The sequence below is a fragment of the Poecilia reticulata genome, chromosome 20 (genome assembly GCF_904066995.2).
Source record: "Poecilia reticulata chromosome 20, P_reticulata-male-v2, whole genome shotgun sequence".
In the NCBI taxonomy this organism is placed as follows: domain Eukaryota; kingdom Metazoa; phylum Chordata; class Actinopteri; order Cyprinodontiformes; family Poeciliidae; genus Poecilia; species Poecilia reticulata.
In genome coordinates, this window is record NC_088849.1 from 21,805,850 (window position 1) to 21,826,218 (window position 20,369).

The 20,369-nt window shown below is 35.5% G+C and overlaps 1 protein-coding gene across 2 annotated transcripts in view; it reads right to left on the reverse strand.

Annotated features, from left to right (window-relative positions):
- tmtopsb (teleost multiple tissue opsin b) overlaps nt 1-20,369 on the reverse strand; it is a 54,461-nt gene continuing 34,092 nt past the window's right edge. Inside the window, exons 3-4 of one of the 2 annotated variants that reach the window (XM_008396477.3) lie at nt 15,755-15,988; nt 1-3,318 (exon numbers count right to left, since the gene is read on the reverse strand). In XM_008396477.3, the coding sequence (XP_008394699.1) occupies nt 3,058-3,318; nt 15,755-15,988 (495 nt within the window). In that variant the 3' untranslated portion in view covers nt 1-3,057. The remainder of the gene's footprint in view (nt 3,319-15,754; nt 15,989-20,369) is intronic. The other variant, XM_008396478.3, reaches the window with a different exon arrangement.

The window sequence follows — 20,369 nt, forward strand, 5'->3', positions numbered from 1 at the left end:
TTAAAGAAAACAATTTAATAACATAAATTATATCAATACAAAATGAGAGCAGTTCACAATGACTGAATAAAATGCAGTCTTCCTTATTTCTGTTTGTAGCAAACACTAAATCAATCAGACTCATAAACATACTGATTATTGGCTTCAAGCAAACACATTTCCATTTCTGTCACTACATGCCGCAAAGTCACTGAAAATCATTGAATTCAAACTGGAAACAACTTTATTTAAACAAAAATCCCTTCTCGTAAAGACTAGCGGACCAATTAACATTTAGAAAGTTAAGACCAAAAGTTTTGAGGGTGATGATAACTTTTAGATTAGTGCTTACAAGAATTTTCATTTATTGCAAGTTGTTTTATTTCCTATTATAGTTTGACTCATTAAAAATAAACAACTACAGCACTTTCAAAGTCCATTTAATGCTTCATATTTTATTTTGTGTTTCAGCTCATTAAGCAGATATTAGCTGAAGATAATCAGAGTAAATAAAAACAACACAATGTTGGAAAACAGCTATGAAAACCAAAGTGTCTGCAAAAAAGTTATTTCCCCCAAATTTAATGGCTTTTATTTAACCACATTGTTGAGTTTTCAGCCATCAAAAGCCTAATTAAGGTCCTACCACAGCATCTCAATTGGATTTATGTCCAGACTTTGACTAGGCCAGTCCAAATGTCAATGGGCTTTGGATATTTGTCACTCATTAGTTCCCAGAATATTTTCTTAGAAGTCTTTGGGATCATAAATATATCATTTGGGAAATGAGACAATGCTAGTTGTTAGCTAGCTAAGTCAAAGTGCATCTACAACTGCTTAAAGGAATATTACAGTGAGTATGTGGGAACATTAAGGATGAACGACACAAATAAATGAACAGAGAAGAAAGAAAAATTCATTTTTTAATGACTTGAAGCATTCTATTGATATTAGTGATTCAAAATCCGCCTGTTTGCTTTATTCAGAATAAGAGAAAAGGTTCTGTTTTTATGAAACCGGTCGGGAATAACCTTTGGAGACACAATGGTGTTAAAGACAAAAAATGAGACTGAAAAAGACTGAAACTGTGAAAGAGACTAATGCAGCATCATGTTTATGATACTATAAATTATAAAAAATACTCTCAGTGTAGCAGCTGTTTATTTTTTTGTGTTATTACAGTAATTTGGCTGCTTTCCTGCCCAGAATGGTACCCTGTGCAATTTAATATCAAGTTAATTTTAGATTAAACAATAAAAATACCAGGTCAATTAGTAGAACAGAAAGAAAGAAAAAAATTCCTCCTTTAAGAAACTTGCTTCTTGAACCACAACCACTTGGTGATACACTGAATAAAATTAACTTAGAAATTTCAGATATCCACACCGCTCTACTGCCCAATATGGAGTTGGGACATTGTGTAAAACATAAATAAAAACAAAAATAAAAACAAAATATGATCATTTGCATATCCTTTCCAACCCATATTCAACTGAACACAATACAAATACATAATATTTAATGTTAAAACGGATAAACTTTTATTTCTTTTGCAAGTTTGACTTATTTGGATCTTATATGCCTCCAACACGTTTCAAAATGCTGGGATGTTGATAATTTTGCAGTTGTTCCATATTGTTTTCATTTCCATTTACCAACCTCTGCTTTAAACTCTTCCAGTTATTTATTGATCATTTATTCTCAGGTTAAATATCATTAGATAACATCATCTACCGAAAGGATTAGGGCCAGTGAAAAAAATCTGACTTTTATGAAAGTTGGAATTTGAGACCTGAGATTAAAAAGTCAAAAATCTGAAATTAAAAAAGTCACATTTTGGGAGAAAGGGAGAAATTCAAAATCTGAGAAAAAAATATTAGAATTCTAAGAAAAAAATTAAAGTTCAAAAAACAGAATGCTGAGAAAATAGTTAAAATTCAGAGGAAAAAAAGTCCTGAAAAACACATCAAAAGTTTGAGAACTCAGTTCTTTTGATTCTGAAATTAAAAGTCGAAATTCTGAGCAAATATCAAAATTATGAGGAAAAAAAGTCAAAATTCTAATGAAAAACAGTTGAGGAAATTTGTAGAAGTCTGAAAAAACATTTAAAAAAATTTTTTAGTAAAGTGTTGTGAGGAAAAAATGTCAAAATTCTGTTGGAAACACCCCCCAAAAATCCAAGAAAAACAAAGATTCTTGAGAACTCAAAACTAAGTAAGAAGTAATTCTGAGGGAAAAAAATATTTCTGAGACTAAAGAAGGTCAAAAATTTGAGGAAAAAGCATAAAATGCCAAGTTTGAAAAAGTAAAAATTCTAAGAAAAATGTCTATTTTTTTTTTTTAACTTTTGTCAAGTTGCCCTAATTGCCTTCCGTAGATGTCAGAGTAGAGGTGATTGGAGAAAAATTTAATTTTTTTATTTTTAATTTATTTATCTTTAAAACTTCAATCTATGAACCTGTTTCCTTCACCCTCTTTGTGCATAACTTTGTGTCGGTCAGAAACATGAAATCTGTATGAAATATCTGAAGTTTGTGGTTCCACATGACAAAACTAAATAAAGTCCTTCTGAAGGCTAATTATTGGGTTACTGAATGATTTCACAAGCAGCCGCCCAGCTTCTGTAAATCTAGGGAAAAACATTTCAAAGCCCAAATATCTGAGGACAGTAAAAACAAGTTATCCTCACTTAATTTAACTGCAACATTTCTACAAAGGGAACTAAAACAACAAACAGCTGCCTAAACAAACCAACACAGAGACATTTAGCTGTGAATGCAGGATGAATCCCTCCGGTCTCCTCGGTGTTAAGCATCAGCTGTTTGCGTTACGGCTCCTCTGAATGGGATTCGGTTTGTAAATCCAGAAGGGAAAAGTGTGTAATGTCAACACAAAGCACTGCGTGTAGCCCTAATCTCACATCTTCAGTCTGCTTTGTACACAGAGCTTCACAGAGCGTTTGTTCTTGGATCGGACCGGGATTAAATGGCCCGGTTTCATGTTCTGAATGTTCGGTTCTCTGCTAATAAAGAAGGCGTTGTCTTTTTCGGAGACCTGCTCCCTTTATTCTGCATCTCTTTATTCCCTGTAGTGAGCCACCAGAATCACTTTGGGTTTGGGTCCGGACGCAGATGGAGGTTCTGCAGCAGAGCAGCCGCTGTTCACCGCCGACCCGCGGATGGGCGTCGGTGGCGCCGTGGACGGGGCGGGCGCCGTCACCTGGTGGTCCCTCTGCGGCCGCGCGGAGCGGAACGTCTTGGTCGGCCGAGAAAATGTCTTTAAGGTGGAGCCAGGTTCTGGAGCGGAGCAGGAGAAGAAGGCCCGGAAACATCTGTGAAACTGCACACAAACACAGGCAGCAGCTGTAAAACATGGATAATAACAGAGGAGGATTATTTTACAAATTTAACTTAAACAAATCTTGTCCCGGTATTTTAGTCAAATTAAAGAACGAGCTGGTTTCCTAGGTGGCCGGTGTTTTTCTCTACAAAAATATGAGACAAAAAATCCGAATTCAGAGATTAGAAAAGTGAAATTCTGAAGAAAAAAAAAAGAATTGAGAAAAAAAAGTCAGAATTCTTTTATTAAAAATGTCAAAAGTTTGAAAAAAATTTCTGAAATAAAAGTCAACATTTTGAGAAAAATTGAAATTTTAAGAAAAAAAAGTCAGAAATCTGAGATTAGAAAAGTCAACAATATGAAAAAAATATTCAGAGAAAAAAAATTAAGAATTCTAAAATAAAGTCAAAATTCTGAGAAAATAATTGAAATTCTAAATAAAGTAACCAACTATTTCATACACTTTAAAATCTACCAGCCAGGATGTTAAATTTATACAGAGTATTTGAGTCAAATTGAATAATTTTTCTGTTTTTTATCGTGTTTGTCGTCCAGCAGGCGTCCCCTGGATAAACGTAGTGTACTTAGTATACTCTTCAGTTCCACACGTATACTGAAAGTCTACTACATTTCCCCACGGACCTGCAGCTTAAACAAAACCCAGATTCACCCAACATGTTCTCATCCTGCAGCTGTAAGAAATTAAAAAATAAAATCTACTTATTTATGGGAGCAGTTTGCCAACGTTCTTAACCAAAATACTTAAGACAGACAGAGCATCAGAAATGAGCCAATTAATTTCTGTTTCCCCGAGGACATCGTGAAATTATACCGCTTTCACAGTTAGCGCTCAGTATTAAGTCTATTAGAGCCCCAAAGTATTAATCTACTGCAGAATGAAGGGAGGAGGTGGGATGAAAAAAACGCCCCACAAGAAATAAAAAGACTTGCGCTGAAATGAGGAACAGAAAATAAGACAGAATTAAAGGCTCAGTCAAATCTGTGAGGGAAAAACCAGCAAAATATCTGGGCCTGAACCTTCAACGACACATAAAGACGGTCACAAAGTCAGGCTTTTATCACTTCAATTATTTCTATAGGACTAATTCACCTGCAAGATCTATTGAAACTAATCCGTTTATCTTTAGATTCATTGATTACTGAAACTGTGTCTTTACAGGTCTGCAGCTGCAGCTGATCCAAAACGCTTCAGTTTTTAAACCACTGAACAGCTCAGCATCACAACACATTCATGATCTGACGCTGACATCTTTATTATCTTTGGATCTAAAGAGGAACGATCCAGAGTCTACGCACAGCTTCAGTTATTACAGCTGGAAACCAAAGATCAGTCCCAGAATCTGACCTGCACCTTCAGAGACACATAAAGACGGTTATAAAGTCGGCCTTCTATCGCCCGAAGAACATTTCCAGGAATAGAGGTCAAATGACCCAACAAGATCCATAGAAACTCATCCATGCATTCATCTTTAGTCACATTTATTACTGCACCAGGTCTGCCTAAAAAAAATTAATCCTCCAGCTGCAGCTGATCCAGAACGCTGCTGCGTTCGTTCTGCTGGGTCAGCAGAACTCTGACTAAAACAGGCAGTTAAAGCACATCATCCAGTTGTAAAGTCCTTCCACTGGCTCCCTGCAGCTCAGAGAATAGACTTTAAAATACTGTTGTTAGGTTATAAATCACAGAACGGTTTAGCACCACAACACATTAAAAGATCTGTTGTTGTCATAGCAACCTTCCAGACCTCTCGGGTCTTCTGTCAGAACCAGAACCAAACGAGGAGAAGCAGCATTCAGCTTCTATGCACCACAGATCTGGAACAAACTGTCGAAACACCATTAAACCAAAGCTGAAAACCATAATAAATGGAACATTGATCAACATATCTGATGTCTAATGATGATTTTAATGATGACAATCATCAAAATGTAACGTTTGCTGCTGGTTTCTCAAATGTATGGTGATTTTATGACGTAATAAAGGGCATGTTATGCTGTACAAATAAACTTGACTGATTTATTAAAGTATTGTGAATTAAATGCAGCCTTTCCAGCCAAAATTCTCTGTTAAATTTACTTCAACTGCACCATATTTATACATCCAAGCTCTGTTATGGCTTTTAATTGATCGAAATCCTTTGGTTACACTTCAAAAACACAAAATCTTACCAAGTAATTTTGGTGCAAATATCTTAGTACACTTGAAATAAGACAAACTAACTTAAAAGCATATTTTTAGCAAGATATAGAGGCTTGTTTTAAGTAAATAAGTCCTTAATATAGATGCAAATGTTCTTGTTCCATAGGCAGAAAAATAAACTTATAACATTGGAAAAATGACTTGTTATAAGTTAAATAATCTGCCAATGGAACAAGAACTTTTTAGAATTATTTACTTAAATAATTCTATTTAAATAAATAGAATTATTTACTTAAAACAAGCCTCTATATTTTGCTAAAAAGTTACTTTTACGTTTGTCTCATTTCAAGTGTACTGCGATATTTTCTCTGGAGCGTAAACCAAATTACTTGGTAAGATTTTGTCATTTTACAGTGTACAACATGGATGCTGTCAAGATCACCCAAAAAGCCTCTTCTCTTTGACAAACTGGGACTTGTGATGTCCTTCATCATTCCTGACTCAAACTGACGAAGAGAGTATGAAAAAAACTCAAAGCTTCAACGTTTCCAGCTGTTGCCAAGTAGCTAATTAAAAAGCAGCAGATTGGGAGCCGCCATCAGTGCTTCCCCGATTCCAGCAGCAGACCCGACTCAGCACCGTCTGCTCAGAGGAGACTGTGATGACCAGGCGACTACGGAGGGAGGCTGAGAAAGACTAAATTGCGAGAGCACCAGAGGACGAACAGATGGCCTCTGCCTGTGTGGTTCCCACCATGAGGCGGCGAGCAGCAGCTGCGATCGGGTGTTAAGGGGCCGGTGGCGCGGCAGGAGGCGGAGTAAAAATAAAAAATCTATTTAACACTCAGAGTGACCGGCTAACCTCGTCTATTTCAGCAGCAACACATTAACAGGCTCCATACACTGCAAAAACACAAAGTCTTACCAAGGATTTCTGGTCCAGTACACTTAAAATAAGACAAAAATAACCTAAAAGTAACTTTTGGCAAGATATAGAGGCTAGTTTTAAGTAAATAATTCCTTATATTTGCATTGGCAGATTATTTAACTTTTAACAAGATCTTATTCTCATGTTATAAGAAAATTAAGGATTTTCCATCAATATTAAGGAATTATTTACTTAAAAGTATTTAGCTGAAAATTTAGTTTTGTCTTATTTAAAGTATGCTAAGATTTGCTCTTCAAACTAGAGCAAAATTACTTGGTACGATTTTGTGGTTTTGCAGTGCATTTCTGCAAAAACCAAAGCGGTGACTTAATCTCATTTAAATGAAGTATCAACAGTTATAAGCCATTAATAGGTATTTATTACATACAGTTTCAGAAAAACAAATTAAAGTAAATATATTTTTTGTATTGTACATCTTTAATCGAGATGTGTCAAAGTTCTGCAAAAAATTGTCTTTGTGTCAAACAGCTGTTAGATAGCAACATATAAACATGATTTAAAGCATGAGAAAGCAAAAAAAAAACACCACTTTTGAAAATATAAAAAGTCTTTCTGTATCTATTTTCGTGTTCCTACACTAACAACGACATGGAGAAGTTGCAAAGCGATCCCAGATAGAAGTGAGCATAATGTGCCGAAGAAAAAGAAACGTTTTGGAAGACTTACAGGAGACAAATTTATTCATAGGAAACCACAAATAGCTTTTATAATACAGCGCAGAAAGGAAGCAGTGAAACGCTGCAGTTTATCTCAGGTCACAGAGATAATGGCTGCTCTATACCGCATTCCACACAGCGGGATTATTAAAAAAGATGAAACTATAGCCTAAATTTAGATGTTCTACTTTCTGATTGGTCAGGAGGTTTGAAGGGGGAACTTTTAATAAATTCATTATAGTCAGATATTACAGCGTACACATTTCTCAGAACTTGTAAGGTCACCTTTCTATTCCTTAAACAAGTTAAGAAAGGTCAAAATATGTTCATTACTTTTCTTACACAAAATTATTCTTAGATTATGAGATGTTAGTCTGCTCAGTTTGAGCTGTTTTGGGGCGTCTTGTCACTTTAAATCCAAATAAACAGTGGAACCCAGCTTGGGTTGCTAGGTAACGACCCAAGCTGAGGTTGCTAGGTAACGGCGTTGTGCCCATGAATTCTGACATGACAATAGGGAGGTTTTCGAAATGGGTCATTTTCCAGTTTTTTTAAGTTCTGGTTTCTCGTGCAAATATCTTAGTACACTTCAAATAAGACGAAACTAACTCACTACTAACTTTTCAGCAAAAATATAAGAGCTTGTTTTAAGTCAATACCTCCTTAACTTTGATGAAAAAGAACTGTTTCACTAAAAACATTTTTCCCACATTACAGTGCTTTTTCATCAATATTAAGGACTTATTTTCTTAAAACAAGCTCATATCTTTAACAAAAGTTACTTGTAAGTTTGCATGTTCTCCCTGTGCATGGTGGGTTTTCTCCGGGTACTCCGGTTTCCTCCCACAGTCCAAAAACATGACTGTCAGGTTAATTGGCCTCTCCAAATTGTCCCTAGGTGTGAGTGTGCATGGTTGTGTGTCCTGTGTGTCTCTGTGTTGCCCTGCGACAGACTGGCGACCTGTCCAGGGTGACCCCGCCTCTCGCCCGAAACGTTGGCTGGAGATGGGCACCAGCACCCCTCCCGACCCCACCGAGGGAAAAAGGGTGCAAGAAAATGGATGGATGGATGGACTTGTAAGTTAGTTTTGTCCTAAATTAAATCTACTAAGATATTTGAAATAGAAACTAAACCAAAATGACTTGATAAGATTTTGTGTTTTTCTCCTCAAAACTAAATATTTAGCTCCTTTTTTTTGTAACTTTCCCAAAAGTGAGCACGTTTTATAGAAATAATGACTTCTTAAGGTGTTTTTTTTCATAGTTTTTATAGAAATATTCAGAGAAAAAGTTGCACTTCAGAGGTGTAAAGGCGTCGCTGGTCCGGGTCGTGAATCTGCACAGCGCTTGAAGTCTTCAACTCGCCTCAACTCGTTTGCGTTTATCGTCATGGGCTGGGAGGAACTGAAGACTGAAAGCGCCACACAGCAAAGCCTCGTCTGCAGCTCCACAGGTTCCGGGTAGCAGTGAGAATTTCCCCCGCCGTCACAACAAGTCAGCCATCAAACAAAACGAAATGTCTCTCAGGCTGGGAAGTGACAAGCTGAATGTCTGAGCGACAGCCTGAGGAAGACGCAGATAAAAGGAGCGAGCGACGAAGGCTGGGGCGCGAAAAGGTCATCGGCAAAGTGCGCCACATCACACGCTAATCAAAATCAAAGCTGCGTTACCTTTAGAAGATTAAATATAACTCTACATCTCCACGGTCACCTTTGCATCGCCTGCTTGTTCTTTATCTTAATGTTCTCCATTCATCTTGCAGTTTTTACTGCGCTCTCGTTTCGTCGTCAGTCCCAAATTCCCAGGTCCATCCCATCATTAATCACTCCATCATGACTTTACTTTGCCTTCAGGCACTTTCACTTCTGGCACTTTTCCCTGCTCCTCACATTTCTTCACCCTGCTACTACTGTAGAAAAAAATGTCCTGAAACACACTCACTCAGCTGTTTTTTTGTTTTTATGAAAAAAAAAAAAATAAATCACATTTCTGACCTCTAAGTTGTTTTATATATCAGGTAAAGTTGGTTCAACTTGTAAAAAACGTGACAAATGCGGAGTCATCCCATATTTGCAAACAACTACTAATTTAGACTTGTTGGAGCATGACGTCCTGCAGCTTGCTGACAGTGACTATCATTGGTTTTAGCTTTCAGTCTGTCAACATAACTCACTAAATCTTAAATTATATAGACATAAAATGAGACGAAGTGCTTTGCTACTAAATGTCAACCTTACAACAACTATACAACAAGGTCAAGAAGAAGTTTTAATAAACAGAATATAGTGAGAGCAAGGAAAGTAGGTCATTTATGCTAGCTTGACTTTGAAAATCTTACATGTAGATGTGCTGTGGAATTCAGTGCGTTTTGATTCAATTTTTTTTTAAATGGCAACTCTCATACCAACTCTGACAAATAATTAGGAGAGCAGGGGTTTAAATCAACCACCGTATTGCAAAACACAAAATCTTACCAAGTATTTTGTTCTAGTTTCTAGTGAAAATATCTTATTACACTTGAAATAAGACAAAACCAACTTAAAAGCAACTTTCAGTAAGACATTGGGGCTTGTTTTAAGTAAATAATTCCTCAATGTTGATGAAATGTACTGGTTCAATTGACAGATTATTTCACAAGACATTTCCCCATGTAATAGGTTAATTTATTTGCCAATTGAACCAGTAAGTGCACTAAGATATTTTCACCAGAAACTAGACCAAAGATATGTTGTAATGTTTTGTGTTTTTACAGTGTGGATGACTTCCTGTAATCTGTTCATAATTTAAAACCATCCAGTGTCAAATAAAATTATTCAGCAAACAAGACTGAGCCAGATTTAATTCACAGTGATGTGAAAAACTAATCTCCAATTATCACAAATGCTTGAAGATCATCATTTTAAAACTACATTTAACTCTGGTTTGTATTTGTCTTAAAATAATATTTGTAGTATGGAAAAGAAAGGAGGAGTTTTGATCTTATGGCGCTTCACATACATTCTGCCAAAAAAGTTAGGTTTTTTTCACAAAGATGAAAGCATTAAACTACTGTTAGTGCAGAAATCTTCAGCCTTTCCTCTTATTGATCCGTATTGATCGAGTTCTTCCGGATTTCTGAAGGTCTTTCTTTTTTGTCTTTGGATTTAAGATGCTTTTTTACAGTTTTTTCCTCAGTTTATGGATTATTTTTATAGGGACTTTTTTCAATTTATTAAGCTACTTAATTCTGACTTTTGAGTCCCTGATGCATTAAAAGGCTCCTGAAATTCATTTCTGAACATGATTTCCTCACAAGGTCATTATTTGTTCCTATTACTTCATTCGAGTTTATTAAATTACCAAAGACGTAAATATTAATTTTAAACTGGAACATCTTCTTTAATATGCTGCTACTCTACTTACATTTTAAAAGTAAAAAAAAGCAGATCTATTTCAGGTCAGTGAACGCACCAAGTTGTGCTAATAAAAACACTCTTTGGTGTGGAAGTTGCTCAATAGGGAGAAAATGTACAAAACATGCATGAAGCCATCTAAAATAACCATGGAGGCATGTCAGCTATTAGTCAAGACTGCTTAACAGTAAGGATGCTAACCATGGCAATCATGTTAACTGCTAAATTGAAACACTTTAATCGAACTCTAGTGCATTTGCCTGGAAAGTCCAGTTCATTTGGGGAAGTGTGACTGCGTAATTGAGACCAAAAAAGTGAACTCTGCTCTGTCTACAAACTTAAGTGGTTTGAATGCATTTGTGAACGTCAAGCGGAAAGGATCGGCTCCAAAAGCATGTAGTGAACTACAGTGCAGGGCATTCTGGGTAAATAGAGCCAAAACAAACACGAGTCCAGGGCTACAGGGAGCAATGGCTAGTGATCTTTTACCAAAGACAAAAACAGAAATCCTACTACTGCTAAAATTTGAATTTTTGTTTACATTTTGTGAAGAATGAAGTTGTGCTCAGTGTCTTCTTCAGAGGTTTTCATGGCGTTTCCTTCAATGGTTTTTGTGCAAGTTTTTCAAAGGGTTTGGATCATTTGAGACAGTGTGAAAGAGAACTGGACCAGCTGAAAATGTAACAAATATTGCAACTTTGGTCCCCAAAAGAACTCAGCATAACAAACTATCAGGTGTGAAAACACCTCAAGTCTCAAGGAAAAATCTGAAAGACCTAAAACTGCTATTGGCGAGTCAGAGCTTCCCAAAAACCCCAGATTGGAAACTGACAAAATCTATGATCTCTATGTTTCTAGAAAGTATTTTCTTAGACATGCAGATGATACAAAATCTGCATAACTGGATTTAAGAGAATAAAAATAAACTACCGGTGGTAAGTCAACAACAAAACACTTCTCTTTTCCAACAGCCACTGTAGCAACCATACAGCGGTAAAACCAGCTGAGCAAATGAGCTGGAACTCAGATTGGGTTGCTCGGTAACGGGCGGAACTCAGATTGGGTTGCTCGGTAACGGGCTGAACTCAGATTGGGTTGCTCAGTAATGGGCGGAACTCAGCTTGGGTTGCTAGGTGACAGCAGAGTGCCCCGCGAATATGACTTAATCTGGACGTTTTTGAAACAGCTCGTTTTTCAGACACAAAAGAACACTAACTTATTGCCAGAAAACGGCTGTGTGTTTTTAAGAAGCACTTGAGCGGTCGAGACTCTAATGGAAATACAAAAATGTGAATTTTTCAAATCAGGACTCCTTTAACACTAATTTGTCACTTAATATAGTGAAAAACATCTAATAGCTGACTTGAGAGTAATTATAACTGATCCAGCTCAGGTACTTTGAGTAATTCCTGCATTCATTCCTCTAAATCGGTGTCCTTACATACCATGATTAATGAAGAAAAAAAAAAACAACTTCAGTGACTCTAGAGGAGAAAACACGCGAATCGGTTTGGTAACATCACAGCAAATGACAACAAAGTCCTAAAGAGAAATGTGCAAACCTCGTCTAAAAATGTCCGGAGCAGCAGGACACCAGCACCTCTCTCTGCAGCAGCAGCATGCATTAAGAAGGACACATGCCACCCAGCATAATGGTCTTTTCAGCAATGTCCCTTTGGGAAGCACTTGTGCTGCATCAGCACCTGGACACACAGTTTTCATCCCCAGGCATTTCTGAACAGCACAACCTAAACAAATACTTACTGTACATTGCTTTGGGAATCTGTTTAAATATAAATACAGCTTCAGAATACAGAAAATTCAGCTTTATTTGCCTTATTTTCTGCAGTATCAATGAGAGTTTACACCTTAAATGGGAACAAAAATGTTGAGGAAAAAGTTTCTAATAAATTATTTAACTTGTCGCCTTTCTTTAATTCACAGATTAAAATATTAGATTAATAAAATATTTCCAGCCCTGCAGTAACTGCAGAGAGAGGAGCAGAGCAAAACATAAAACTGTAATACTGAATTACATTTTTGAATAAAGATATATAAACTTTTTATTGAGTAATAATAAAGGTTGGATTTGATATATTTTACAAGAAATCTAGTTAGTGAAAATATTGCTGTCTTTTTAATCTTTAAACAGCATATCTTTAAAATACTGCTACATTAAAGTGGAGGATGGCAATTCAGCTCTAAAATAAATCAACATGTTTTACTTATTTCCATAAAATGGACTCATTTAAACTTTTCATCATCAAAAAAGAAGACATCTCCTAATGTCATGAGTTCATTTTGTTTATCTAGTCACATTTTTTTTTTTTTACAAAAACTTCAATAGCAGTAATAAAATCTACAATAAGAGACAGTATATGCAGTATCAAAGCCTGAAATCATACAAATCCAGTCCTAAAATATTCCAGATTTTAGAAATGTATCTTGATTTGTTGGTTTTATTCCAGACATTAATGTAAAAAAAAAAATCTTAACTACAATAATGTTCTCAACGATTGTCCAAAATCAGAAATAAAAACATGTAAAGCAAGTGTAATTTTTCACCAAAATGCAATCTAAATCTTCTGAAGAATAAAAACCAAAGTAACATGTTTTTAATATATCAAAACCAGTAGAATATCCATTTAAAAGTGGTCCAGAATCAATTATTTGATTTAAAATCAGTCAAAAACTTCAAATTAAAAGACAAAAAGTCCTGGTCGTTAACCAACCCAACAAGTTCCAATGTCATCAGAAACCAACATAAAAATAATCTGAAACTATTCAGATTGGTAATCTTCCAATAAGCACAAATACCCAATCCAAAGATTGGATAAAACCACAGCAAAACCCATTCAAAGTTAACAGAAAAAAAGAAAAACAAGTAAAAACTACATTTGATTAAAAAAAACAAACTGCTGGTCCAGAACCGGCTCAAGATCTCATCCAAAAGCTGCTCAGCTGAGTTTTAAACTCACCTAAAAATCATCCGAAAAATCTGCTGGTCCAAATCCAGCATTAAACCAACTTAAAACCAGTCCAAAACCAGTGGAAACCCCATTTACAACTGGTTGAGAATCCAGAATAGGTCTGAAATCTGTCAAAAACTTGATCCAAATCCAGATTAAAACTGATCTACAACAAGGTCTCCACTAAAAATCTGATAAATTGTTAATGTTAATCCAGCATAAAGTTTGTTCAACCACAGGAAACTGAAGCCGTAATAAAAGTAATTTAAACAGAAAACCAGTATAATGTTGGTCCTGATCCAACAGGAAGTGTGAAACTTCTACACACCTGGAATAAAACTTAAGTAGAGTTTCTTTTGAACCAAAATAAATCAAACATTGACAAACATATTTGATGATTATTGATGATTTTTACAATGCCACTTAACAAAATGTGAAAAGTTTTACGTTTTCACGATTTGAAGCTCTTTGAACTGTCATGTTGCTGTAATGTGCTATACCAATAAACCTGACTGATTTGTTGAAAGGAAATAGCCAAGGATCTTAAATAAAGAAACTGAGAATCTCTCCTGAAGGTTTATGGTTTAAAAACACACAACATCTCCAGAAAAACAAACATAATTTTTAAAATAAAGGCAATTTCTGTCTCAAACAAATTAAAACATGAAAATGTGCTGCTTCTAAGCTTTAAAATGATATTAACCAAACTGGGAAGTTTAAAGGCTAAATGTTTTTGCTTTGATTGTGATAGTGAAGAAAAAAGTCATAACAGGTAAAGGTTGTCCTATCTGCGCTGTTCCTGTTTGTATTAATCAACTAATGACTGCCTTGAAGATCTATTGATTGTGAAATCCTGCATGCAGGAAACACCTTGATGTTTGTGCTGCTTTCAATTAGAAATGAAAGCAGATTAATTCTCCTTTCTTTATCTCGTCTCCCTGCTCTCTGTCCTTGAAACGCGGAGCAGCCGTGCAGGCGGTGGGGTGTCGCTTCATGTGCGCCCTGCCTTAAAGTGTAAACAAAAACCCGGCAGATAGGAAGTGTGCCTTCTGCTCGCTCCTCCTGCGGGTGTAAATCACACAAAAACTTAATTACTGGACTGGGTGTCACATAATTAGACCCATCCAGGCCTTGACGGAGAACAGATGCCTCAGAGACTCTTATTTTTGTCTTTTTCTAAAATCTAATTGTTGTGATGCATTTTATATTTCCAATAGATATTTGAGGATGCACTTCTTTAACGTGTTTATCTACGGAGATAAACATCAGTCAATCAAGTGCAATAAAATTAGCATAAAAATGTTGAATCTTGAGCCTTAAAGCTATTTGTGCAGTTTTGTGTTCTGGTTTCTAAAGCAGACATGTTGAAATGTAAAAGTCGGGTTTGCTGACTGAAATCAGAACCGTTTGCTAAAGAGCCGAGACAATATATGAAGAAACATGAAACAGATGGCGAAGTGTAAAAACATCCAGGGCTTAATCCAATCTAATCTAATCTAAACTGGGATTCACCTGCAAAGATAATTGTTTAATTACTCATGAATACATATGAGTATAAACTATATAATTAAATGTGGTTACTATGCAACGTGTAGTGGAATTAATACTTTTTTAAGTCGCATACTGAAATATTTCAAATGGGAATGTTTTTCCAAGGACAACATCAGTGTTTGCAGCGCAGACATACAGATACCCCTAAAAATACATAATAAATTGTTTTTTATCATAATTGTTATCACAAAAATAACACAATAAAATTCTAAATTAGGGATGTCCAAAGTGTGGCGTGAGGGCCGTTTACTGTCCTCTGGGTGATTTTATTTGGCTCTTTGTTTGGTCCACAGTTCAAGAATGGAGTGAATTTGTGATCAATTTGATATTTTTAGAAATAAAATCTGCTCACTTTTTATTTATTTAGCTAAAAGGCAAAGTTTTTTTCTGTTTTCATTGATTATAAACTTTACGTCGCTCAAACTTTCTTGCCAAACATAAAAAAAGATAATAAACTTTAATAAACTTTCAATAAAGTTTAAAATTAATACAACAACTGTGTGAAACTCTGTTTATATTTTATCACACTGGTTTACAGATTCCTTTTCTACAAAAAATGTCACTTTGTTTTATTAAAATAGTCTTTTATTTGATATATTATTGAAGCAATAAAGACAACAAACGTCTTAAGACATAAATCTTTTCAGTTTTAATTTAAAAAAATTAAGAAGTGTATCCCTTGATTTCTCTGAATTTAAAAGTTTTGGTCCTAATGGACTCCATTTGGACTCCACATTGCAGATAAAGTGAGCGTCTCACCTGTTTGTTCATGAATATGTAAATAAAAGGGTTGACCACAGTGGAGAACTTGGCCAGCAGCGACGGCGTGACGCTGGCCGCCGGGGTCAGAAGGTCTGTGGGGCCGAAGGTGGCGAGCAGAGCGGCCACGCCGTACGGCAGCCAGCAGACCAGGTAGCAGACCACCATGACGACGACCATCACCAGAACGCGCTGCTCTCTGCGCCGCGTCACCACTGAGCTCACTCTGCGCACCTGCAGGACACAAGACTCAACCCTTGAAACGCACTTTGATTAAATAAAGCTACTTGATCTGTCAAAACACATCAGTTTTGTCAAACCGTAGTAATCTTTCATTTTGTTTATCACTCTGCCTGTCGGTTAAAGCTACTGCGTGAACAAAACGACGTCTAATATCAGCCTGTCAAGTTTAAAGTTGATTAAAACTCAAAAAATACAAACCAATCTGAGATTTTAACTGACAAGATATTTGAAATAATTCAGAATGTTTCAGCTTAATCTTTAATCAAAAAGAGGAAGTTCAAAAAGTCTAAAAATGTTGAGATAATGCAAAACAAGAAATGATATGATCTTTCAACGACTTTTTACATAAAAAAATAGGAGCAGATTTTTTTTTCTTCATATATCTGATGCTAACAGTGTAAACACTGCAATTAACTCAATTTTTAAAAATGTTTTTCCAACTTTAAGGCTTTTCACAAAACTTATTGTGTTTAGGACAATAGGGTGTTTATATAATCTGCTTCTCTCTCTAAGACAAAGACTGTGACTCAGTTTTCTGTTTACCTGCAGAAAGCAACCAGGACCAAACAACCTGACAGAAACCTGATGGATCAATGATCGTATTGATCCCCTGAGATAAGAAAACAAACTGGATCTATTAGGACTTTCTTTGCTCCACCAGGGAGTTTCAGAGGCTGACATTTAAATCTGCAAGATCAGACTCTCTTCTGCCAGCATGAACATTGCTTTCAGGAACGACCTAATGTTCATAAATACGGCACCATCACTTTAATATGAAAATAAACAGCGAGACGGGCAGAAAGAGTGAGAACGGGTCAGGCTGACCCGATGCCGTTTGGATTACTGAGCAACAACGCTGCCAGTTTTCCTCTGAGAAATATCTGCTGACTTCTCAGTCTACTACCATCTTTCTATGCATGAATGCTTAATTTCTAAGTTAAATGGAGCTTTATATGAGTGTGCATAGCTTTGCATCAACATGAAGCTTTTTGTGTTTGCTTCTGCATTACTTTTTTTTTTTAATTCAAGAGGAAAATGACCCAAAACTTTTGGTTCCTAAAGGTTTTCTCAAAGAGTGAATTGAAATATTCAGAATCATGTTTTTGAGACAATTTTCAAGCAATATAAAGGTGACGGCATAATAGTGCAAAAACTTAAATATTCAAAACAAAACAACAGAAACAAAAAATTTTATTATGAAATCTCTGTAAACAAAATTGTCCATCAAAAAAGAGATAGCTATTTATATATACAGTGTATTAGCCGTTAGCCATTGCTAACAGCTTCTACAGTAAATCTATAATATGTATTGATTTTAAGACTGTAACTACTTCTTCTAACAAAAAGAATAAGAAAAATGATAGTACTTATGGTGCTGTTTTTACAATTGGTAATTATTTATTCATATATTAATAAAACTGTGGCAATGTTGACAACATTAATTAGCTTTATTTCACAACAAACCTAAACAAACAGATTGGATTTGAACAGGTTCTGGACTCAAAATATAATCTAATTTTTGGTAGAAAGAGAGAGAAAAGAAAAACAATAAATCATGAAAACAGAAATTATTGAGCTCATTTTAATTTAAAATTTAATTAATTGATTTGGTGGTGTTCAAACTTTTTACCAAAAAAAAAAAGGTTACAAACTAAACTAAGCATAAAATATTTTAATCAAAGTAATCATATGTCTGACTATAAGTAACTGAAAAATAAAAGAAAAATTATAATTTTTGCCTTATTATGAGAAAGGCATCCATTTTCCAATTTCCTTTGGTCTCATTTGAGAGAAATTATAAAATAAAATCGGGTTTTGGTCCAACTCATCCCAGGTTTTCTTTAGAAACTCTTTCTCTCTCATCCAATCAGCTCCGTCCAGCATCTTTTCCTATTAAAGCAGAAGTTTTTTTCCATCATGTCCGTCTTTGACAGGTCACCCTTTCGCCGATTATTTTCCGAACGAAGTGACACCGTCAGTGTTACCCTGAGCAGCATGCAGCCGTTCAGTCAAGGTGACAGCTGCTGCGTCCGCTCAATGCCGAGTGAGTTGAGAGAATATTCCCACTTCAATAGGTGCATAACCAGGAAAAACAACCGTATCACATTAAGATGAGGGACAAAGTGAGGTCAGTAACAATAAGGTCCAGTCAACATCTGACAATAATGGGGTGAAAAGCCTAAAAGCAACAATCTAATTTTTGTTATGTCCAGTGACCAAATGTCAAACTTAAAAGGATGTAAAAGCATAAAGTCTACAACAGAAAAGCTTTATTTTTTTGTGTGTTTTTATTAAACAAATTAAAAGAATGTTGCAAAAGACAAACGTAACTCAAATATTTGTCAGCACTGAATGTTTTAGATGAGTCTTTTTTTTTCAACAGAAGAGTCTTTCTGGAATCAAACTTTGTTTATTTTGTTTGTGGGTAACCGGGTTAAATGTGAAGTTTGTCAAAACCTGTTTATTTTTTCTTTGAATTTATTTTGTTTAGAAGTTGTTTCTCCAGACATTTACTGGTGTGTGAAGTTCTGTTGGGCTGCTCTTGGCAGTTGGTGGTTGCCATAGTAACCAGTAACAGACAGCTCCGCCCCCTTTTCTTTCTGTTGCCGTCAGTAACTGTGAGCTCTGTGCTCTCTTTACAAGTGTTATGTTTTAGATAAATGTGGTGTTTCATGAGTAAATTTGTTTGCGTTTTGAAAATATTTTTAACTGTTATTATTAATGTTGTTCATTTTAGCTACCTTTAATTTTCACTGCTGCTAACTGCTTGTTGGCAGATATTTCTTTGTATGAAAATAGAAAGTTTGTAGTTTGTTGAGGGTTATTTATCGTATGTTAACCACCAGCTTGATTTTCTCTTTTGTTAGAATAAATCCAGTGAATGTGTTTGTCAACGTACCGTTCCTGAGACAAACACAGAAAAGTTACACATAAACGGCTTCGTGACCCAGTTGAAATTATAGCCGAACCTTTTCCAACAAAACAAAACGCTCTGAGTTAGCATGTTCTTCTGAAACATTTCTACTTCACTCCTCTTGTGTGAAGCCTCTGGTTTTAACAAACTCAACAGATTATATCAGAGTCTGAAAAACCCTGACAATATGAGAGTATTTGACCTGTTCAGGACGAAAAAAAGAGTGTGCTGTGTAAGCAAGGGATTAACTCCTCTGGAAGTAACTGAGCACCTCGACTGCTGCAGGATGACAGCAGAACTGTGACATTTCACACAAATACGCACCATTTACGATGGCAAAGCACATTTAAAATGCAAGGATTTTCAGATTTTAATCCTGATTGTTTACCATCTTTTATATAGGTACAGTATCTCAGATCATTTTAACCAATCTAGTGGTCAGTAGGTATTATAAAGTGAATAATAATAATTTACAGCACAATTTCAATAGGCCTTCGCAGCGCTTAGCTGCTCGGGCCTAATGATGTGATTCTTATAGAAAGTCACAAATAGGTAAGCTAAGTTGGGAAGGATTGTCACCTTTATATGTATGTAGATTTTAGGAAAAAACTTTTTAAAAATAAATAAAAATAAAAAGTTTAAATAGAAATCCACCCAGCTATTTTTTGGCGTTAAACTCATGTTTTTTAGTGTCTGGAAAATGAGTTGTTTCAAAAACCTCCCGACTTTTAAGTCACATTTGAGAGGCACTCCGCTGTTACCTAGCAACCCCAGCCTGTCACCTAACAACCCCAGGACGTCAATCAGTGTAAAAAACACAAAGTTCTTAGTGTAAATACTTAATACTTGAAATAAAACAAAACTGATTCACAAGTAACTTCTCAGCAAGATTTAGGAGTTAGTATTATGTAAAAAAATTCCTTAATATTAATAATAAAAAGTTCTAGTAGCATTGGCAAATTATTTCATTTATAACATGGGGAAAATGTCTTATTATTAGTGAATTAATCTGCCAGTGGAAACAGTACTTTTGCACTAAAAACTAGATCAAAAAATCCTTAAGATTTTGTGTTTTTGCAGTGAATTTAAACGTTTTGACACTATTGGCACCAGATGTGTTCAAGTGTTTTTTTGCAGTGTGGGTTTAATGAAAATACAAAATGAATCAACATGAGAAGAATGAGCAAAACTACAGGAGAATGACCAACAAAGAAAAGAACCAAGAGGTTAAAATCTGATTTAAATGCTGTTAAAACCTTCAGCGATCTGGGAAGAAACAAATCTCTACAAACTTTCTTTAAGTAAACTTAGCGATCAACTTGCTTAATCACCAACACCATGAGAGTTTCTCAGTCTCCATAACCTGCGTAGTTCCAAGAAGCTCAGTTTGCTTCCTTTCCTAAAACCAGATCAGCAGAGACCCAAATAGAGTAACTTAAGAAAAACCCTGTTTGTCAG